We start from the raw sequence: 23,260 nt of genomic DNA, 5'->3' as shown, positions 1-23,260 counted from the left end.
TGTGAGCATAAACAGCCTTCTGGTGAGATTCCTGGATGCCTAATCCTCAGAGAACCGTAACTCCACTGCTATTAAAATACAGCCCGAGACCTGCTTGGCCTCAAGGTGTGACCGCAAACTCAGAAGCAGTCCCCAGAGGGTGACTCTCTCCCCTTCCCTATGTGGGAGATTTGTTTGCAGCGAGAAGTGTTCCATTTTCCTGGACAAGTCATAACTGGCCAGATACAGTCTGGGAGAGAAACAGGCAGCCCAGTGCTCTTGGGCCGGCAGCATGCGGCCAGGATCTCAGGGCAGGCAGAGGGAAGCGAAGGTAAATGTGGGCGCCAGCTTTTCCTAAATGATGGATTTTAGGCAAGTGGAATTCTTTCCTTAAAGCTGCCTTTATAGAGGGTCTTCTCTGCCCCCCTTGCCTCCTTCCTACAATCCCATTTTAGGTCCTCACCATCATCCTGAAAAGTGTGTGAGGTGGGGCAAGGGGGTGGGGCTGTGAGAGCTGCATCCAGGCTCCTGGGGGGAGGGGTGGGAAGGCTGAGCCGCCCAGCTTCCCACAAAGGGGCCCTGGGCTCAGGGAGCTCAGCGCTATAACCAAAGTCATTAAATAGCAAAAGGTTTGGGTTTATAAATCTGGGGGCACAAGGCTGAAAGACTACGCCTGAAAAATGAGATGGGTTGTCACCAGCCTGTACTTTCCCTCCAACACAGAGAGACCACTGTCCTTTTGGTATAACCCCCTTTTCGAACCAACTGAGACCTCTCTGAGAATTTTCCACTGGTTCTCCTCCCTCTTCAGACACCTGCTTGACTGTGGAGAATCCCTCCACGGGCAATGTGTGAACAATGTAGGTGAGCTGCATTAAAAAAAAAAAAACAACCCTGATACCAACTTGCAAACTTAACAGTTTAATGAGAGTCTGTTTACCTCTATTACAAAAAGAAATGCATTTGTTGAAAATATGATTTGAATGTTAGAAAAGATCCTTTTTCATCTTATGACATTTCCAGAAATGTTTCTGTTATGTGAAGAAAGACATGTTGGCATTTCCAGTGAATCAGGTCCCTAACCCCAAGTCTGGAGAACATCTCCTCACCACCCGAGAATAAATCTCCATAGACCGTGAAAACTGTTCTGCCCCTTCCCCAGGTAACCCTTCCATCTCCTACTCAACTCTAAGTGATTACTTGTTGGTCATGCTGATTTCATCAGTTTACGGGGGGTGGGGGGGGGAGAGAGAGAGAGAGAGAGAGAGAGATATGAATCAACAGTCCTAAGGCGGAAGGGATGACGGAGTCCCTCCCTGTCATGAAACCACTAAGAAAGTGAGGCTGAGAGAGACAGAGGGCGGCTCCCCCAGGGCAGCAGGAGGTCACGAGTGTCAGCGCTGGGGCACAGCCAGCCCTTTGCCTTCTAGTCTAATGCGTATTTTCCTGACCCCGTGCATTGCTGTATTGGGTGGCTGGGTTGGATGACCATGTCACCAACCTCGGTCTTCTTCTGGGTGAGTTCACTTTAGGGATGTGGCTTATTTTGCCAAAGAAGAAATATTCCCATTAGGGGAAGCTCCTGTGGAGTGAGCTGTGCGAAGCCCAAACTACCCATACCTTTGATGAGTGCTGGGCTTCTCAGAACGGAGAGGTTCCTGAGTGGTGAGCATGCAGTATTTCCCTGTGCTTGGCAATAAGTGGGGTTAGGCCTGCTCTGGGGGTGGGGAATCACAGAACAGACAGAAGGGGAGGTTAAGTGGCCTTCAGCCGGGGGACATGCACAGCATGCTAAGGGCTCAATTTACAGGGACATGTTTTGGAAAGGGCAACTTAGGAGATATCATAGGCCTGGTACTTTGTTATGGTTGACAATCTCCTGTTTTTCTCCTGGGACAGGTAATACATGCGGTTGGCCTCTGGGTAGGTGACTTTGCTGAGTGGAAGCTTGTAGATGGTGGGGTTGTTGGTCCTCAGGAGCAGGAAGGTGAGGGTGGAGAGGCAGAAGGGCCAGGTGCAGGGTGGTAGTCCAAACTGTGGGGAAGGAAAGACAAAAGAGGAGCCTTGGTTACATCAGATGCTCGTGCCTAATTCATCAGCCCCTACCAAACGCGTCCAGCCCTGGGCAGAGGAGGGGATGCTTTGTGGGAACTGATAGGACCAATATTGAATGCATAATCAATAGGAGTAAAATTGCTGGTGGTGTGAGTTGGCAGTGTTACTGGTGAACTCACATACTTCAAAGTGCAGACATTTGAACCCGATTATAATATGCCTTTATGTAGGAGACATGTTTTGTTGGGGTTATCTGGCCAGACTACCTCTCTAACTTAAGGAACTGTGGCCAATCCTGCCTTCTTCCAGAGCCCCTGTTGAAGGAATGGCTTTGGCAGTCATAGTTCAAGGCCTTTTTCTTTAGTCATGGCTGATTGGACAAGAGACAGACACTGACTCCAATGCAGCTTCCCATAGGCCGATGTCCTGAGAACAGAATTCCTCTCTTGAGAATTTGAACTAAGAGGCACTGAGTCTGTATTCAGAGGCTCTCGATCTGGGTGGCCATTTGGGGGGGCGGGTCTGTCATCACAGAGAGACACAGGGAAACAGAGCAGACATGTAGAGAGAGGTGGACATGTGACACCCCAGTCCCCAGAGCTGGAGTTGGAGAGTAGCTGCCTCTCTTCTCAAGGCTCACCCATTCCCAGCTTCCTTTCTCATGGTGTTGACCTGTTCTCTATTCTTAACATTTCCTGAAGCTTTTAAATACTCTTCCCTGCCCTTTATTTGAAATAACTGGAATGGATAGCTCGTGATATAGAGCCTGCAATTTCAGCTATGAGGCAGGTCAAACCATGCCTCCTGGCCCCTAAATACCATTTTATTATAAGGAATAAAAACCTCAGGTTAAACAAAAACAAAAAACCTCAGGTTATACCATGGGGGCAACAATACCGGCCATGCATGTGCTCAAAGGTGTCACTGTCAGATGGGACTTGGGGAAGAGCAATGGCAGCCTGGTACCAGAACTGCAGCGGTAAGGAATACCCATGAGTGATGAACTCCACTCAGTGAGTCTTTCCAAAGCCCTGCTAGGACTGCACCGGGTGTCTGGGGAAGCCTCTCCTTCGAGTCCTATGGTGGGAAGGATGTGCACGGGAAGTTCCACAGACCCAGATCCAAGTCTCAGCTCTGATCACCTCACTGTGGTCATTCTAACTTTCTGAGACCCATTTCATTGATAATAAACTAGGGATATAATATCTACTCAGAGAGGTGGTACCTAGAGCATACGAAGGTCCTCAGTTTGTGGTCATCGTCCGAGGGTGGCATTGTTGAAGACACGGGCCACACAGACACGGGCCAGTTAGAAAGCGGACGAGGGACGCTCCTAAGTGCTGTCTTGTGTGGAGGGCTTGCACTCTCATAAATGTCACCCGACCCTGGTATACCCACAGGCCTGGAACCTCCCTCAGAGGGTGTTAGTAACCTGCACATCTTTGCATCCCCAAGAGAGGTCAGCACAGTCAGTTAAACATAATAGCACATGGAAAGTAAGCTTGAATTTGTTTTGAAAAATACCTAAATGGAGTGGTGTAACCTGTAACTTCTCTGCAACAGAGGAAAGGGCCAGTCAACCCGTAGGTGCCTATGAACAAGAACCAAAGCCTCCTGTTTCACATCCCCTCCGGGACCGTACCCCGAGGAAGGCAGTGACAAGCACTTACTGGGTGGACGATTGGGGGAATTGGGGGACAAGGGTGATGGGAGCAGACAGGAGTCTCAGAAGCTCTACTCCATCCTCCTGTCCCCCGTCTGTGTTTCTGATGGTCGGCTATTTAGTCCCAGCTCTAATGATGGAGCTCATGACCTTAAGGTTTCATTCCTTCAGCATTTCTTGAGCACCTACTGCATGCTGGGCACTGTGATAGGTACTAGAGATAGAGATGAAGATGTGACCAGGTCTCCGTTCTGAAGGAGCACTCAGGCTGGAGCTGGAACAGGCCCCGAGCGTTTTCGAGTCACCACAGTACTGCATGTCACGTGTTGTAGCAGATGTGCAAACAAAATTTGATGGGGCTCCGAGTGGGGACTTAGCCCACTGGGGACACAGGATGGTATCAGTGAAGGCTAATTCTATGCCTAGAAACTTCTTTCCCACACCAAGTCCAGTTTCACTGGGAAGGGATTTAGACAGGTGTGAGTAGAATGCCCACGTCTATCTCTACCGGCAGGACCAACGGACTTTTCCTGGTTGCCCATGGGAGATGTGACCTTGAACCCTCATCCAAGACGGGGAGGCACTGGCTGCAGGCTGAGCCCTGAGCACTCTGCCGGGGCCTGGGACTCTCCCCGTGTATGAGGGGGCGGGGCTGGCCACGTGGTGCCTCCTAACCTCCCACACCACCTGCACGGGGGCTCACACGAGGGGTTCTCGGGCTGCTGCATGGGCTGATAGCCACCAGCTCTAGCTGCTCTCAGGCTTGGCTGGGGCTTGGCTCCCTGTCTCCCCCGAAGCCTTCCCTCAGGACCCCCGACACCATGCTAGTTACTGTGGGACACACAGCTGGCCCACAAACGAGTTGGGCAGATGATCCATAAACACACAAAACAAATGATAAAGATTTAAAACTAGTTCTAGAGGATGACAGAACCAGAGCTCTTTCAGGAAGGAGTTTGATTTCTAAGATAACGCTCTTCAAATTGCTGGCCCACTGACAATGGTCCTGACTGAGTGACACTTGACATTTAAACTTTCAAGGCCCAGCTTCCTACAGCCAGCAGGAACTGAGGTGAGGGGTGAAATTTGAGACAAGAGGGATGAGCTGGGCAAGCCTTCCCAGAGGGGGGGCTTTGCGTTGGCTTTGGGGAGACGGGAGAACACCAGGAAGGGTGCTCTGTCATGTTCTTAGCTCACGGGGACTCACCACAGATAACACGTTAGCCAGGGCGGCGCCCAGGTAGGCTGCAAACAGGGCTGGAACGGAACCAAAAAACAGTCATGTGACTAACAGCACCTCCACCTTCGTCTACCCGTTCTCTCCCCACACAGTTTATGCCACAAACGCTCGCTCTCAGATTACAAAAAATCGAGTTTCGTTTCCATTGCTTGGCAGCTTAGGAAAGTGTTAAATTCCAAGCAAATGCTGGCACACCTAAGGCAGCAGATGAACTCTGTTAAAAGGGACCAGAACTGAGCTGTTTCGGTTCTCTTGGGTCCCACCACCTTGCGTTCTTGCAAAGGAACATTTAGCGGCATAAACCATAAATGAAAATTTGACTACGTAGCCAAGAGGAGTGAATCCCAGAACTCCCTGGGGGTGTATTTCATCACAATTTATGGACATAATATGGGTTTCCAGGAAGGAGCAGCATCCTGTGAACTTGAAGAATGCCAAGTGCACTGATTGCCTCATCTCCCAGGCTCTGCATGGGGGGGCCATGACCAGGCTGGCCACTGGGAAGAGCCAAGGAGCAGATAAGGGTGAGGTTATGTGAAAATGGGCCAGAGTAGTTGGGCTTTGCTTCTGAACCCTTCCTCTCTCAATGAAAAGCATTCCATTTTTCCTAGGATGTTAACAATGAACCTTTACTAGAGAGTTACTGAGTGCCCAGCTGACCACATCCTGACCACATCCCATAACCTAATGTCCAGTTTGAAGGTCCTATGGTCAATGTTTGGGTGCTTAAGGTTAATTGCTGTATCTGATGTAAATGACCTGACCTCAAATATAAAGATACATTTGCATAAGTGTTGCTCTGTCGGTTAGTTCCATTCACTGGCCAGAAAGGTGGCAGTCACAGCAGACAGAGCCCATGAATGACAACGACCAAGCAAGCACCATCTAAAAAAATCTGTCTTCAAGTGGCTGAACATTCTGCCTTTGGCAAAAGTGGTTTTTAATATATTTATCCCCAACCAACCATTCAGAACAGGTTTAAATAAAAAACCTTTTGTAAAGTAAACGATCCTCACTTTAATCTTTAATGAGTCAGCAGAATTTTCACGGGGTGGTTTTCCTGGAGAGGGCGGACCCAGCCATCTTTTCTCCTCCAAAGGGGATTCCGGGGCAGTACCTACCGCAGGCGATGGCGAGGAGGTGGGTCTGCCAGGTGAGGGCATAGAACACGCCCCCTACGGCGATGCAGGCGAGCGTGCTGTTGAAGCCGCACAGGCCGAAGTAGATGGAGTCGAAGGGGGTCGCGAGAGTGAGAGCTGTGAGAGAAGGCAGGCATCGTGCCGGGTGTGCGTGTGTGGCGGCGGCACAGGGCTCCCGAGGCTCCCTGCGGCCCTGGAAACCACCGTGGTCCTTGAAACCGGGACTAGTTATCCTTGTGGACATTTATAAGAAAGAACTTAGCATTTTATTCAGTGAAAAAACACCTCCAGGAAACCAGTGGCCACCGGGTCACATGCATATTAGTGGTGATGCTGTTATGAGTAGAGGAGACCCTTTGAGTAGGAACTCTGACGGCTGATTTAAGCAGTTCAGAGATGGTCCTTCCCTAGCCGAAAAGAAGATGATTTCTCCTTCCTCAGTGATATCTTAATGTTCGCTAGTGGAGAATATATCCTTTGGATCATCATTCGATACAAGACTTAATATATAAACACGACTGGAAGAACCCCCTCCCAAACTTTAAATTTATACTAAGATGTAAATGACTAACACCAAACTCTTTCTTGAGGGCAGCTTTTGCTCACAGGAGCATAAGAGCACTGGCATCCAAAATAGAGAAAAAAACATGGCACAATGAAATGAGGGAAAGTTTACAGAAGTAAGTAGGTGAAGCATTGAAAACACATGTTACCATCTTCTTTGGAGTTGGTCCCAGGTACTAACATCCTTATGGTGCCTTAGTAAGGGGGGAGTGACGATACTGACCTGCTAACATCCCCATGGTGGATCCAATTGCAGCGTGCAAGCAAATAAGAGGTGAAGCTATGAACAAAGCTATGAGGACAATGCCTCCAGTCCAGGGGTTATCGCAGCCGTACACCTGGCCGATTCCAACAGGGATGGCTCTCAAAAGCTGTGGGCATCACATGCAAAGAGACAGTTTTACCCTTAGCTGGAAAAAATTTGGCGATAAACCCTCCGCGATAACATTTTGCAACAGGTGTCCAAGATACTATTATTCAAATAGGTTAACTCTAAGAGTACTGTGAGCTTTAACTGTTTTTGTCTTGAGTTCTTAGAACAGTAAAGGGTTTGTTTGGATGTTAAGTTTCCTTGGTTTAGAGTCAGGAGTGTAAGTCACTAAACGCCCAGTGAAGGGAAACTGAAAAAACCTTTCAAATGAGGGTATTATTCATTAGAAAAGTAGTAGATGTTCGATCACAGTTGGGGTTTAAAAACCCTCTGGTAACATTCCTTTTAAAGATAAAAGGATGAGTAGAAGGCTACAGATGAGTTGGCAAAATGGTCCTTTGTGTTTTCAAGAATAACATGTCCAGGCTGCGGTCACGTTAGTCCAGGCTGGGTGAGCAAGTGGACTGGCACCCACTCGGGAGAGCCCTGAGAAGGCAATGTCATTGCATCTGCTCTTTGACGGCTAACTCGTCTAATGGTGGCTGACAGGTGAGCGCTCTGCTGGCATCTGGCTCCCACACATCACATGGGTGGACAGAGGGTTTGAGGAGGTCAGGGTCCAGGGCCTGGGGCCACTGGGAAAAGGGTCCTGGGCACACAGTCTCCCCCAGTGGCTGGGATTGGACCCTGTGTCGTGGGAGTTTGGCCAAGGCCCCTTGAGATGGGATAGTGTTTAAGGGGAGAGGTTCTGGGCTGTGCTGGGAGGCACTGGGGTTTGTCTCCCCCCATGGGCAGTGAGTGGAGGGGAAGCAGAGGCCTGGGGCCAGAGCGTGTATATGTTACTATGAGGCAAGTCTTCTGTTAGCCCATGTCCTCTAAGAGGACTCTGCCCTGTGGGGGTGTGGGAGACAGGGGAATGGTGTGGGAGTCCCAGGCACAGTCTCCTGTGACCCCAGGAACAGAGAACAGAATGGGGGGGCTCAGGCATCCCCGAGGGAGGGGGAGGCAGGACAATCAAGTTTTATAGTGAGGCAGTGGCACTGGTCAGCCCCCAGGGCTCTGCAGTGGGCACACGAGCAGAGGAACTCACAGGGTCTCAGGCCTGTGGGGAGGTTTAAATCCTCTCTCTGACATTTACCACCTCTGTCCCCCACATTCAAGTTTCTCATGACATGGTCAACAGACCAAACATCTCCATCATGACCGTGACCCACTCGTTTGTCCAGAAAGTTATTTCTAAAGAACAACCGCCCAGAATCAAATTTTTCTTTCCTGGAACTTTGGGAGTGTTTAAGTATTTGTACATGATCTCCTAACTTTGTTTTTTTCGTTTCTACAAAATTCCTAGGTAGCTTTTTCATGGAAAATGTTGCCCGAAGAATGCAAAGTAACTTGAATTATTGGCCTTTTATAATAATGCCATGTCTCTGTAGCACACCCATTAGAGCATTTTGCCTCCTGAAAATACAGATGGGGTAAACGCCATGAAAGGGAAGCCTCAGCAGCGAATTCCAATGTGGCGCCTTTCCTTGCCGCAGGCTCGCGGACACAAAGGCCCGCAGACGCACGCGTATGTGCACACATGCCCAAATGCCCCAAAGGAGCTAACGTGGCTATTTCTCTTCCCAAATAATGATGCTTTTGGTGCAAGTACAGGGCTCTTTCTACTATGCCTTACTGTAGCAGACTTTGAAACACCAAGAGAAATTAGGCAACGTTCGTTCCAAAAGTTCTTTCAATAAGGGCAAATGGTTTTGTGGCTACATGACGAATTGACAACAACAGAGTTTCCAAGGGAGCCCAGTGTGGGGGCTGTTCCGTGTGCCGGAAGGTCGGGGGGGGCCTCTGGGAAAACGTGTCCACTTAGATAAGGAGGCTAATGGGCTCATTTCTCCAGCCTGATTTAATGCTCTTAGTGTAGCTTCTTATTAATTATCTTGGCAGACTTCCAGCGGCCAGCATTATATACAGAATACTTGTAAAAAACTTTAAAAGCTCTGTTATATATGCATGTTTTAATGGAGGAACACCTGTGCTTTAAAGCGTGAGCATGTCTCGGAGAGCAAGTGGAATGAACTAGGAGGTTGGAGCAGAGGCTCCCTTAGCCAATAGGTGGCGCTGTGATGCGTACGTGGTTAATGATTCAAGGAGACTGGATGAAGGAAAATATAAGGCGTAAACTGTATTACAAACTGGAATAAAACATCGAAAAGACTTTTATGAAAAGGAAAAAAGAAAGGACCCAGGTCTAACGGTCAGGAGGCCAGAATTCTAGCCTTGACTTTGCACTTCACCAATTAGCTGCATCTCAACCTGGGCCTCAGTTTCTTCCTCTGTGGAACCGGAAATGGCCTTTTTAGCTTAGTTAGAAAGAAAAAAGGACGGTGGCGAACGACAAATTGTGTGTAGAGTGTCTCTCACCGTATAATTGTTAATAGTAGTTATTATTCGTGGCTGTTTCTGATGCGCAGAATAAGTAAGTGCTCTTTCAACATTGAGTTTCAATGCTGTCCTTCCGCCTCCCCCAGGACCTACCAAAGGCACTTGGACCTCCGACCAGGTGACGTTGGGCACAGAGGATGCAGGCTGCAGCAGTGTCGTGGGGAAGAAGAGGTTGTAGTGGCCTGTGGCTGCCAGGTACAGGGTCACGGCGATGTTGAAGGGCAGCGTGAACACCGGGAGGTCCCACTTGCTGAAGATGGTGCCCAGGGCGCTGGCGAGGATGGGGCTGGTGGCAGAAGCACCAGAGATGCTGTTCAAGCAGCCCCTGACCCTGACACAAGACTGAACGGGGGCAGGGTGCTCCCTGTGCAGTCCTGGGGAAAGCAGGCTGTCTGCACCTGACTGGCCCTGGCCTGGCCTCTTCCTCCCTGTCCCTGGCACAGCGACAGTACAGACGTCCAGACTCAACTTCAGAGAGAGGGCTTTTGGGGGGATGTCTGAAGGCAAGGAGTTGCAGAACTTCCTTAAAAAGCCATATAGCTCCATGTCCAGGCATAAGGAGAGAGGACAGGTTGGGGCAGTGACGAGGCAGGGAGTGACATTCATTCAAGCAACCAAAGTTTGCTGAGCAGCTGAGAGCCCTGAGCTTTGTGGCTGGCGTGCCCTGTGAATTCTGCAGGTGAAAGGGGCGCTGGGGCCTGACATCTGAGGGCTCTGCCTGATGCCTGGGCCTCCAGCCCACACTGGGAGGTTGTCCCACTTTGGTCAGGGGTCCCAAGGACAGGGAGAAGCTTGGGAGGGGGTGAGTGACAGCAGGAGGCATGACAAGGTTTTCAGAAACTGATGGGACCCCATGGTGTGGCTCTTAACCTGTGTGCCCTGCAGTTCCTTTCCCTGTGCTCTGGTAGGGCAGGGGCAGACACCCTTTTAGGTCTTGGAAAAAGAAGAAGAGGAGTGAACGATGGGAGGTACGGAGACACGGTCTACAGGCCACCTAGCACAATGCTGACTCTGTACGACGTTAGGAATTAGTTCCCGTGGAAGTTTCTGATGTGCCAGCTGAGTAAATGCCACTTTAACAGCAAGTTTAGACAGACAGACCTGGAGTTTAGACAGATGGATGTGGAGTTGGGACAAAAACACCGGCAGCCCCCAAGCTGCACCCGCAGCCTCAGAAGCCCCCTTACCAAGACGTGGACATAATGATGACAGGCAGCAAAAGCCACCAATAATAGTCGCCTTTGTCCGAGAACACAGCCATCAGCAGCCCCACCAGCACCCCGTTGTAGCCCTGAAGTCCTGCAGCAATGGCCGATCTGGGGGGAGAGAGGGGGCTGGGGAGGTGGGGGCTCCCTGAGGCCCAGTGTAGGGGGGTGCTGCCCTCCCAGTTTCCTTCTGAGTCAGGCTTGTCTCAACGGGAGCCTGACACCACACACCTTCCAAGAGATGGTCCCTCCCCCCAGCCCCCTCACCGGCAGGCGGCAATCATACACCATCAGGGAGGGCTCGTTTTCAGTTATTGGTGTCCTTATTTTGGGGGGTTTCTGAGCTGGGAGCCAGCAGTGAGGGGATGGGAAGGTGGCAATGGTACCTGCAGGGAGTGACCTCCGGCCTCAGGGTGGGACCCTGGGTCTCCTGGAACTTACTTGTCCTGACTGAGGATGAGGGCTGTCAGCGTGGACACCACGGTGCCCAGGCAGCCCGAGATGGCCCACCAGGGGTTCTGGATGAAGAGGCCGAGGAGGATGAGGACGCCGCTGAGGGGGTTGTTCACAAACACCACCTGGGACGTGCCCCGCAGGACCCAGTCCAGAAACTGGAACACTGGGGACTTGTCTGGAATGGAGCCGGGCCGCCAGTCAACGCGCAGGAGTGGCGGCCCTGGGCCTGGGCCCGGCCCCAGAGGGTGGGCGCAGGGTGGACGGGGAGGTCCACGCCCACCATGGGGCTGCGGGCAGCCAGGCCCCTGCTGCCACTCCTGCCACAGGTGGGGGTAAACTGAGGAACCGAGGGGCCGTCCGACTACCCAGAGAGTTAACTCTTCAGACCCACTGCTAACTGGCTGTGGTCTTTAGGTTGTTTTTCAAGCGGTGGGTGCCCTGAGCTACCTGTGTCCCCATGAGAATGGCGTACATTTTCAAGGTGAATCCAGAGGGAAACTCTCGTGCTGCACAGAGGGCGTCAAACCCATGGCCTGAGCTCTGGGGAAGTTGCTGAAGAGAACCTACTGGAACAGTAGACACCATTCTCCACAAGCCACCCACCGGACATTTTTTCTAGACGCTGGCTCCAGAGTCCCAGCACCGGGACGCCTGGCTGCAGCCCTGTGATGGGGCACCGGGACGCCTGGCTGCAGCCCTGTGATGGGCCACCGGGAACGCCTAGCCGTCCGTGGTGCTCAGCAATGGGAGCCACGCACTTCCAGGGACTGCAGCCACGTCCCAAGGGACGCAAGTCCGTTCCACCAGCAAAACGGCTGTCTTTGCAGACAGAGCTCAGTCTGGTCTGCAGAGAACTGCGGCGGAGTGTTTCTGGGGCACAAGGGGAGGCGGCCTCGTCGAAGCCCTTTTACCTTTGAGCCCCTCTCCACACTCCTTCATCTCTCCCGTGACGTAACTGAGGGCTTTGCCGACCCTTCTCCCGCAGGCAGCCGAGTAACCGCGGATCCAGGCAGTCCTGGAGCTGCTGGGGTCCGCCCTGGTCTCTGCACTCTCCTCCATGGGGTCCAGGTCCTGCCCAGGGACAAGACACGGGCAAGAAGCTCCTTGGTCTCTGCTTCTCAGCTGAGACTTGGCCCAAGCTCAGACTTACGTTTGGCATCTAGTGACACCACTGTTTAATCCTCTCCATGCTTCTGTAGACCAGAATATCTTTGCTGTAGTCATGGCACCTCAGTTAAGATGAGCAACAGCCTCGAAACACAACACAAGAGCTTCATTCTCGCTCGGGGGGGCAGGGCTCAGGCCCGGAGAGGCTGTCCCACGGGCACACACCAAGGTCAAACAGTAGCGTGGGGATTTAACCGCAGGTCTTTAGATTCTTTTTTTTTAAAAACATTACTTCCACTATACCACATGCTTTCCAGAAGAAAGCACCCCGCCCCAGTGTGAAAATGCAACTCTCCATAAAATTAAACACGTAAAGATTCTGTTTTTGAAAACTGGCTGTATCTCGTTTTTTAAATTTTGCGTGCTGGATTTGGAGGAAGGTGGGTAATAAAGAATTCAAATAAAAGGAACACGAGACTTTATGAAGTAAACTGTGAAAAACGGACATTTCTGTCCCAAGTAATTACGTTTCTGGAGACAGGAATTCGAGAACGTTTGCCCAAACCAGAGAACACCTATCCGGATCTCAGGCCCCTGCTCTGCCATCACAGGCTCTGTGACATGGGGTGCTGCCCCTAGTTCAGGTCACAGGCCACTTACTCACCAGCAACTCAAGAGTGGGCTTCGGGTATCGGTAGGGGAAAGGGGCTTTGGTTTGTTTCTCCTGGTGTTCACCTTTCCCAAACACTGGAGTTGGAAGGGGGAAAAAAAAACCATCATCAATTAGGACACCTCTACCCTGGCACGGAGCAGCAAACTTCTTGGGAGGCTGGCATTGGAATATGGCTTTCCTGGTCCACTAGAGGAAGCCCAGGGTCTTGGTGCCTTGCAGCTGGAAGGTCCCTTTTTTTTTCCTTTTACTCATTATGAACCCGTCTGGGCTCTCCTTTCAGGGGGAAAATTCACGTCCTCATGTAAACATTTTACAGGAGTTTAAAGAGTCTAGAGATTTGACTAACCTTTACTTAACAAACTCTGATTTAGCTCAACCCTCGTATTTTTTAGATGAGGGAACAGTGACTTGCCCGTGATTCCCAAATGCAGGGTTCTTTCTCATATCACACGCACAACTTGTAGGTGTGCAAAGAAAGGAACTCGGACACTATTGTTTGTAAAGCATTAACTGCCCGAGCCATGCAAGGTCTACCTCCATTTGCCTATGACGCTTCCCAACTGGATGACCTCGGGCTGTTTGGGTCTCTTTTTTGGTTGTATGCCTTGGAATTTTAAGCATTTTAATAACAATGGCTGGTTGAAATAAGAAGTGATATCTGTGTCATTACTGGAAATTGATTTTGGCATGTCCTTATAATTCTAAGAAAACTCTTGTGAAGTGGCTGTAAACATGTTTTTTGTTACCAGATAATGTATTTTTAAAGATGGCCAATTTCAGTAGGGTTTTATACATGGTGAAAGAATCTAGGACCCTTGAAATTTCGGTCTTGATGCTCTGGTTCCCTCTTGTGGTCAAGTGCGAGAATGGCAGGCTGAGCTCTGAATGCCCCTGTATTTTCAGACTGAACAGGCAGCTCCCAGTCACGATGCTTTCCTGAGTCTTCAGGGTACCCAACCACAGGAGGGAATGCATCCAAGGCACCGTGTTTCCACTCTTGAAGGGGAAGGGTCTGCAGATACACTGTGGTTGAGAAGTTACACTATGCAGGCTAAACAAATTCCTGTTTGGAAGCCTAGAAAGGAAGAGTAGGAAGCCAAGAGGATTCCTGTGGGCTCTGAGGCCATTGTGTGTGATATCCTAATGGACCCACTGCTTCTGTCTGAAGCTCCCTGCGGCCTGCCAGCTCTTCAGCAATTGTGACCAAGCTTCACCTCACAAGCTCCTTTGCACAGGGCTCTCTGCTAGGCACCCCCACCCCAGCCCTGTACCATTCCCATAGGAGGATGCTCTGAGGGGGATTATTAACTTTTTGAGGCAAGCCATTCTCTCTTCCACACTGTGCTCAGGGACCCTGACAAATACAAACTCCCAGGCCAGCGGGGCCCTTGAAATATCTTGATGCCCTCTCCACCTTGTGTGATGTTTTCCTATAACACCCCAGGCCCATTTCTCTGGGTTGGCTACTTTGGATATGAAAGGACATGGCTCAGGTGACCTGGAGCAAGCAAGTCACTTCTGGGAAGCAGGTGATGTTGTAAAAAGGACAGAAGTCAGGAATCTGTTGTGTCCCTTGCAGTGTCCCTTGCCAGTTGGGTGACTCTGGGTGAGTCAGCTGTCCTCTCTGGGGCTCGGGGCCCCAAATTAGATGTTCTCTCTTCCCTGGGTTTTTGCGAGGCTGTTGTGGCCTTCCAGCAGGTTGGGGAGACCCTCCAACCTTGCCCCCCAACTCCTTCCTGCTTGCCAAAACATGTCTTCAGCTTCTAAATCCAAGTTTCTGGCTCCCCCACTGGCTCAGCTTTGGCTTCCCACTGGACCCCAGAGTAAATCAAGGGCCCGAGGGCAAGGGGAGGAAGTGCACACCTTTGCTCCTCCTCCGAATGGATGACCACTCGATGTGGAACACACTCCTGGGCTTGGGAAGCGTGGCCTCTGAGCCCTCATTGGCCTTGGGGCTTGTTGTGATGGGTAGCTCCCCACTGCTGCCTAGCCAGGGGCAGAAGGGCACAGGTCAGTATCCCACCCTGTCCATACCCCGTGAGAGCCAAGCAGAGACCGCAGGGAAAATCACAGGCAGAAGCTGAAAAAGAAAGAGCCGTGTGGTCTGAAGCCGCAGTAGTCACTGCCTCAGTGTCTGCTAAACGTCTGGCTTCTCCATTCCTCCAGTTAAAGCTTCCACTCCCTTCCCCACCCACTCAAGGCCGCAGACACCTACCAGTGTCGAGAGGCCACGAGCTAGTCTGCCCATTTCTCCAGCAAGGAACTAGCCTAAAACTCATTTCACCTGACCTTGGACTGGCCTAGCCGGTAGACCCTAGCTGACTGCCTATTTCCCTCCTTCAGCAGGTGCCTCGGTTTCCATCTGTGGCAGGGAATATCTGTGGGGAGCCCCTCAATGCTGGCTGCACATTAGAATCCCATAGGTGCTTTAGAAATGCCTGAACCCCACCCCAGACCAATGTAGACAATTAAAGGTTTTAAATGCTCATAGCATTTGGAAGATGGCTGGGTTGGGCGGCTCTGGCTGAGAATCGCTGATCTAGGTTCTTGCTGCTCCCTCGTTAGAAATGCAGACTCTCAGGTTCCACCCAGACTGAAAAAACCAGACTCTGCATTACAACCAGATTTCCTGAGCAATTTCTGTGCATGTTAAATGTGACAAGCACCCATCTACAGGGCAGCAAGGGTGGCTAATCTGGGACCAGCTATAGGAAACCCTCTGCTGTACCTTATTCTTTTAAATCTGCACACGGGGCGGGGGGGGGGGGAGAGCGGAGCGCTCTTGCCCCTCGGAACAGGGTTTCTCCGAGTGTGTGGTCCCAGAACAGACAGCATCACGTCACCTCGGGCAGCTCGTTAAAATGCCCTCTCCCTTGCCCACCCAGGTCTGCTAGCTGGCGTATTTGTTGGTCCCGAGGCAGTTTTAACGCAGCGTTTTAATGCAGCTTTAACACGTTCTGCTTGGGGTTCCGGCGCGCACGAGAGTTAGATATCTCGAGGCTGCCAGGAATAGTAGAGAGCGTTCACGCCTCTGTTCGGTTTGCGCACTTTCTAAGTTAACTCACTTGGCCCTTTTAATGGTACCTCTACACTGTCAGAGTGGGCAGTGTTATCTCCAAAAGATGGGAGCTGAAGGCCCTGAATGATTTCTGAAGCAGTGTAGACAGCCAGCCGTGCCCATCTCAAGCCTCGGTCCTTCTCTCTGCACCTTCGTGGCCCAGTCTGGTTCATGGACCCGCTTCATGGACGTCAAAGGAGGCTTGTTTGAAATGTGCACTCTCGCGCTCTACCCCAGACTAATCAAACTGAGATTTTTTTTAAGCAAGGGTTCCTAGCTGACTCGTGCACACATCAGAGTTTGAAAGCACTGGTCTGAATCACATTGCACACCTGGAAATGACTTTAGCAAAGCTCAGAATATGTCATGACCAGCAACTACAGAGTATGTGGGACATGTGTGAGCAAGGACAGGGATTTGTCTGCACCCTCAAATTGCAAGGTAAAAGGTGCGACCATGTCCCATCCCTCTTGGCTCCGGGTGGGGAAGAAGCTCCTGATCCAGTACCCTGTCGGTGGGTCAGCATTGAACCATAACTCCCGAGGCTGGAGAAGCCCTCTTGACCTGTGCTTCAGACACATCTTGGAATGCTGTCTCACCCTGGGACATCTCTGCAGATAGGGTTCATGCAAGGTGACAAGGACCAAGGTGGGGGATCATCGCATCACCTGACAAAGCGGGGCATTGTCCCATAGCACCAACCCTCATGCAGGTCTGCCTGGCGGGAAGGGCACCTCCACCAGCCCATTGCTCCTCGTTCCTCATGTATTAAGTGTCAGTTACCCCAGACACACCCTGGGCAGGCCAGTCTTTTGGCCTGAGCATCATAGACTCAGAACTGCATGGGGCTTCAACATGATGCCTTCCAGAACCAGAGAAATCAACTTGCCCATATCACTCCTCCATCACGGCGCAGCCAGGAACTGCACCCAGGTCTCCTGACTTCCAGCACGCTGCCCTACAGACGGCTGCGGAAGGCCCGGCTCGCCTTTCACACCCTGGCTCCGCAGGGCTCACATCATTGCGACTTCCTAGAGCTGATGTCCCAGTTACAGAAAGCATTTCTCTTCCCTTTAACCACGTTTCATTTTTTGTCCTTGTTTGGAATGCATTTGGAGGTGGCACTGAGGTTGATCCGACATAGCGCTGGTTCTGGGACTGGGCTGCTGGCACCAGACCACCCAAGAGGGCAGCGGCCTCTCAAGATGGGCCGGCCAACAGAGAAGAATAAAATGTGTGAACAGATGCCACAAAGAAGGTTGGAGATAAAGGAACATTTCCCAGGGCTGTGAAAAAACTTAAAGCTAAGGAAGGTCATAGTAAGCTATTGCTCCTGTTGAAAGCACATCGCTGGGTCCCGGGGCTCTGGCCACACCAGGCCCTACCTGGCTGCTTAGCAGGCCAAGGGGGTTGCCTCCTCAGCCCAGCTCTGCGCGCCCTGCTGTGGCACAAGGTTTGGGAAGCGCTGTCCTCAGTGACAGAGGGTAGACAGGAGCGGCTCCACAGCGTGCCCACCTGGGTAGGGGCCGCTGCCCTCTCCTGCTCCAACAAGCGTTTTAGGTGCCTCTGGGCGTGCAGCTTCACGCCGGGGCCGTTCAGAACCATTTCAGGGGCACAGTTCCTGCCCTCGAGGGTTTCTGCAGCCCCTGTTTTAATAGGCAAGGGTCCAACAGTGCTTTCCTCCCACTGACTCAGAAAAGGAAAGAATGGCTATGAGCCATAATGACGTGCTTGGAAGCACTTTTTCTGGAGAGTCGTGTCCCATAGAACTCACTCCCTTACTGACTTCTAACTACAGAAAATACCAACTGTTCTAATAACGGGGGTAAGACAGTACTGAGTACAAGAGCCCCACCTGTGAAATATAATTTTGAAGCCGACAACCAGTTCTTTAAAAGGATCAAAACAACCTCAAACCATAGATGACACCGTTCAGAAGGGGAAAAAATGATCTAGATGATCTCACTGAGGGTCAGCCTTTCCCCAAACAGGTCCGTCCCTGTACTCTGTCCACAAGCGCCCTTTCTCAGGCTGGGCCGGTTTTACTGTCTCCTGGGGGTAGATCAACGCTGTCCTTGCATCACTTGCAATGTTCGACATATGGAGCCTCTGGAACCCACCATGAAGACCGACCTGCCATCCCTTTACAGCTCCAGGGTCTCTCATCCTTCCAGCCTACTGTTTTCCAACACACCTACCTATCGGGGGCCATTCCTTACTACGCCAGTGTGACTTTTTTGCAATGACACGTTGTATGTGATTTGACTTTTTAAAGCATCCAGTTCTACACGGTTACACTTTGCCCACAATCTGGGCATGTTTCTCAATGTGCAAATTGAGCTTTGCATCATGATGACTTATCCTTTCCAGGGTGTGTGTGTGTGTGTGTGTGTGTGATATGAGTGCCTGTGGGTGGTAAATGGGATGGTGTCTTTTTCTGCACAGTTGTGTTTAGTTGACATTTTCAAAGATCATCCTACAACCTCTCAGAGGCCTTGCGTGTTAGGACTGGAAAAGCTTTTGAGATTGTCCAGCCCTCTCATTTTACGGATGGGGACACTGGAGCCGAGAGGGATGGGGTGTCTTACTGGAGTCCACACACCTAGTGTCTCTCACCTTCCAGTCTACGACTCGTTTCCCTAAACCTTCCTTCCTATCAGGGATTGATTTTTGATCTGATAAGGTACACGAGACTCCTTCTCTCTCCTTTGGGGCATTTGAGACAAACCCACAAGGCTTCCTGAGTCTTTCTGATACATCTACACTGGGAAGTGGGTTGGGAGGGAGACGCAGGAACTTCCAACTTTTTAATTCACCTGTTTTTTAAAAAGAAGGTGGGGAATGAGTCACGGTAATCCTGAAATAAGTGAGGCCTCAACCCCAGAGTAAATGCTTTACATTCTTTCTCCCCACACAGCTCACTGGTTGGCCAACAGACTTGCCCAGATTGTGTTGGGTTTTGCTTGTTTTCGGTGTCTTTGGCTCACACCACAGAGAAGACATTAATGAGCATAAGTGAGTTGATAACCCATTTAGCCTCAAGATTCCTTACACTGACTTCATAAATGAAGGTATCGAGTACAACAGGCAGAACAGGCTGCCTGGGGTGACACCTGTCTGATCTTCCTCCAGTATGACCATGCACTCTCTTCCCCCCCAGCTACAGCCTTACCCCAGCACTACAGCCTTACCTACAGCACTGTTCTCACCCCAGGCTACAGCCTTAGAATTGCATGTCTACATTGTCAGCCACCCTGATTTCGATCCCCCCGCTTCCCATCCATTCTGCGCTCCAACCACTAGGCCATATCATCATGTCACTCGCTTCCTCAATACCCTACCTGGCTCCTACTGCCCAGAGTGCGGAGCTCAGGCTCCTCTGCCTGGCTTTCCGGATGTTGCACAATCTGGCTAAGTCCACCCTCCACAGCTCTTCCTGCTCCTTCTCAGCTCACGCCCTGTCCTGGCACTCTGGCCGTATTGCTGGCGCTCTGTGTTTCCTTCCTCTTCTTGCCTAATTTCTATTGAGCTTTCAAGGTCTGGTTGGTGTTCTACTTCCTCCATGCTGCCATCCTTGACTTATGGATCCTTGACTTGGGCCATAGGGACCATGCCATTCTTTGGAGCCTGGTTTGACGTCCTGGTTTTTGGTGCTTCAGCCCTGCCCTGTAGGCATTTCACAGACAGTCGGAGCCTTCCCAAATGATATCAATGGACTCGTGATATTATTTTTAATTTAAAGAAATTATGAATTATTTCATATCCCAAAAGGAGTATCAAAAGTTACCAAAATAAAAGGAAACAAACAAAGCACAAAAGCCCACCTGTGTATCCTTACATTTGTGACACTCGGTGAAAGGCCAGTGGAAGTTCTGGGCCAAGGTCACCAGCTTCTTCTCTTATGGCAACATTTCTGTAATCCCTTTCCTCCCATCCTTTTCTCCATCACCCATTCTCCCCATTATGTATGGCAAACATAGCTAATTGACCATAACACTTTCCCTATAAGTTTCAATACAGCCTCGGAATCCTTCTTAACACAGTGCTCCAGAAAATCGGTACCAACTAGTCAGAGGTGGCACTTGAGGGTACACTTCTTTGCCCTCTCTAACCTTAAAGGAAGGCATGGATGAGGCAGAGGCCTGGCCTTGGGCACTTCCAAGCTTCACAGGACAGTCTTTTGTCAGCAAGTTCACCAAGGCTCATAGCCTTTGGTGCCAGTCTTGGAGGAGGTCACATACCTGACAAGGTGGTCTATTTTCTGATCAGATAACTTCATGTCCTGGAATTTGTCCCTTAAGGCACAGCTATCTGTCTTCCAGTAACATCCACTTTCTGTAGCTACTCAGAATATGTCTACAGTGATCTAAGACAGCTGTGTAAGAGAGGGGAACCAAGAACATAGGTTGTTGACCTGGGTGCTAAGGTGTTTGTGGAGGCTGAGACGGTCTGGTGGTGTCAGCTTGTCTACGGAAGGGGCTTGGACCTGGGGAGAGAGGCCTAGATGCCTGGGCCAGGGACCGCCCCATGGGAATCAGCAGGTGATGACTCCTAGGGGGAAGGTTTTCAAATCTACATTGTTAACTGCCCACAGCTCAGCTCAACCAGGCGCTGCCCTGGGAAGCATGCTAATGTCAGAGTGATGGTAAGGAGGAGAAACAGTTCGAAGGCTCATCCACTGGGCAGGGGTGGTAGTAAGGGGATTTGAGGGCTGATGGATTCACCTGGCTGCATTACCAGGTGAGCAAGAAGAGCTCAGGGTTGTGAGCTAGGACACCTGGACATTTGTCCATACTCCTGTTTTCTGGACCGGTCCTTGGACACACTGTGGTTTCCTCATTCATAAAGGGAGGGGTTTGAACTATTAAAAAAAGAGCTCTCCCAGTATAAAGCTTTCAGAATCTAAACTCTCTTTAGAATTCTCAGCAAAGTTTCCTGGCCCAAGACTGGTCTTCCTCAGACATCACTAGCTCAACAGCAAAAAGGAACAGAGAAAGGTCAGCCTTCCTCTTTCCTCGTCCTTCGACAAGTCAGATGGCCCTTCTCACTACAGGGGCTGCCTGGTCCATTTCTCTCCTCCCGGGCCCTCTTACCTGGGCTCCTTTGGATGTCCTGTACACAGGGCTGGAGGGATCTAGGCCACTGAGATTTGGGAAGAAGCTGCTTTCTGATTGGGCGGCGTCTCTGGTCCTCAACTCCGGGCGTTGGACTTGTCCCTGAACCCAAACCCCTTCAATTCCTTGAGCCCTCCAGTCCATCCTCTTGCTGACTTTCTGTAAATTGCCTCTTCATTTCCTAACCTTATGCCTGGTGCATGTTTTCCAGTGGAGGAAGGGCACCATGGAGGACAAGGGAAGGGAAAAACAGATGCTCTTGGCGCAGCTTGCCCAGCTCGCTCTGTGGCCTTCCTGACAAAAGATGTCCCTTCCCTAAACTCCACAGGGAATCCTGGCTCTGGCTGCCATGGTTCCCGGACCTGGTTTGATCAGGCAGGTTTCCTTTAAAGGGACAGAGCCCGGGACTGTCTAGCAGTAGCTTTCTCGCCCTCCTTCAGGCACTGCCAGCCAGTCACTCCTCTTGTTAGAATTCCCGCTCCAGCATTTGCCTTTAAGGCAATCATCTAAATGTTGTCTTCTCAGGAGGCCACTTTGCCCTCCAACCTTAGTAAACTCTCTCAGTTCCCCACGTAGGTAGGGCACAGGCCATGGAGCAGTATTGCCATCTGCATCCTGATGGAAATTTCTGTACAGCCCAATGCTAAATGCCGTCTTTCTCGTTCTGTGGAAAATTTCAGACCTTTCCTCCTTCTGACTTCTGGGGGGGACTCACCATGGGTCAGTCTCAGAGCAAGAAAGGCATGACCTACCTAACCCCCGCCTCCAGCAAGGACTCTGAACTCTATATATTAGCAAAGCCAGCCCTCCCAAGTCCCATGAGGCTGTGGGGTCTGGTAGGCTGGAGTTCGGGGAGGGGGCCCCAATGAAAACAGGTTTTGTTTGGCTTTGCGTTATGATGGGTCAAGCGTCTCTCTGCCACCTTGGGATTGTGCACCTTTGTCCCCTCCCCTGACGCCCTCCACTCTGTGACAGCGTGTGAGGTGGCCTATCCAGGTTCAGAAACAGAATCTCACTTTGCAGGAATTAGCTACACCTGAGTAGACAAACTCCCCACTGACGTCAACCCCCCCCCCCCCCTCTGTGCCAGGTGTTTTGGAACTGCCAAAGAGGGATCCTGACCACGGAGGGCCTTCAAAAGAAGAAAAGCAAACAAAGGTGGGGGTGGGAGAGGAACCTGGCGGGCCCCACATTCCAGGGACAGGTGCAGAGCTGACTGTAGACCAGTTCCCTGCACGGAGACCCCTCCCTTGGTGTTGCAAGCTCAGGACCCGTGCCTGTCTGCTGATGACACTTTTTTCTTGTTTCCCAGCTGGCTGGTCTCTTGGGTCAGCCTGGATGGCCATCGCTTGCCCTCTTGCTCTGGCCTCTACTGGGGGCTTCTGAAATTCCTGTGATTCTTTCCCTCCAGCCCCCTAAGCATCTGTACCAGAAGCAACAGGGGGATGGCTACCCATGCAAAGCATGTAACCAGTTTGAAGAGACAGGAAATGATGATTCCTGAGGAGCCATCCAGGAAGTTCACAGGCTATTCCAGGAGTCAAATGGAACTGTGGTGCTCAGCAGTGTTGTGAGCACCAGCCACACACTCTGGACATAGGGTGCAGCCATCAGGCGGCCTCCTAGAGAGCAGAACCCAGTGTGGAATCTTGTCTCTGACAGGTCCTTTGGAAGACGGCGGCTCGGACGCCAAAACTCTCCGAGAGATCCGTCTGCACCCTCAGAATCGGCTCCTTGGAGGCTTGGTCAATCTGAATTCACTTTAGAACTAGGTTGGCCATGCTCATGGCTCTTCCCACCGCTACACTTTCAGCACCATAGAGGGAGGAGGTTGCGCTGACCGCTAGGAGCTAAACTCAGAGAAGTCATGTTCTCCCAGAGGAAGAGGCCAGCGCTCATGAGGAGTAAATGCAAGCTGGGCTAAAAGTTCTTTAAAGAGCTAATGCCTGCATTTCATCTGTTCCAGCAGCCTGTGCAGCTGTAGGAAGGGGCCGGGGCTCCTGATGACCAATTCAGAGTTTAAGGAGGACTCATCTGGCAAAACCCTTGCCTCCCGCCTTGGGACGTTGGAAGCACAGGAAGTTTCCCTACGGATTCACTTCCTTTCTCTGAATGGCAAAAGGCAGGAAAAGGCAGGCAAGTCAAAGATAATCTCACATGGAAATAAAAGCTTTTAAACTTGCCAGATGAGACTG

General features: G+C 51.0%; 1 protein-coding gene across 2 annotated transcripts in view; it reads right to left on the bottom strand.

Annotated features, from left to right (window-relative positions):
• Nucleotides 1–533: 533 nt before the first annotated feature.
• SLC14A2 (solute carrier family 14 member 2) overlaps nucleotides 534–23,260 on the bottom strand; it is a 402,581-nt gene continuing 379,854 nt past the window's right edge. The window contains exons 13-22 of one of the 2 annotated variants that reach the window (XM_037033647.1): nucleotides 14,757–14,879; nucleotides 12,885–12,967; nucleotides 12,025–12,184; nucleotides 11,099–11,288; nucleotides 10,640–10,768; nucleotides 9,546–9,738; nucleotides 6,864–7,011; nucleotides 6,059–6,193; nucleotides 4,905–4,954; nucleotides 534–2,013 (exon numbers count right to left, since the gene is read on the bottom strand). In XM_037033647.1, coding sequence (XP_036889542.1) covers nucleotides 1,813–2,013; nucleotides 4,905–4,954; nucleotides 6,059–6,193; nucleotides 6,864–7,011; nucleotides 9,546–9,738; nucleotides 10,640–10,768; nucleotides 11,099–11,288; nucleotides 12,025–12,184; nucleotides 12,885–12,967; nucleotides 14,757–14,879 — 1,412 coding nt within the window. In that variant the 3' untranslated portion in view covers nucleotides 534–1,812. Of the gene's footprint in view, nucleotides 2,014–4,904; nucleotides 4,955–6,058; nucleotides 6,194–6,863; nucleotides 7,012–9,545; nucleotides 9,739–10,639; nucleotides 10,769–11,098; nucleotides 11,289–12,024; nucleotides 12,185–12,884; nucleotides 12,968–14,756; nucleotides 14,880–21,044; nucleotides 21,293–23,260 lie in introns of those variants that run through there. The other variant, XM_037033653.1, reaches the window with a different exon arrangement.

Source organism: Sturnira hondurensis, unplaced genomic scaffold (genome assembly GCF_014824575.4).
Source record: "Sturnira hondurensis isolate 20B ecotype Veracruz unplaced genomic scaffold, ASM1482457v3 Scaffold0001872, whole genome shotgun sequence".
Classification (NCBI taxonomy): Eukaryota; Metazoa; Chordata; class Mammalia; order Chiroptera; family Phyllostomidae; genus Sturnira; species Sturnira hondurensis.
The sequence above is the reverse complement of the archived record's forward strand: the minus strand, read 5'-3'. Positions and strand labels throughout refer to the sequence as shown.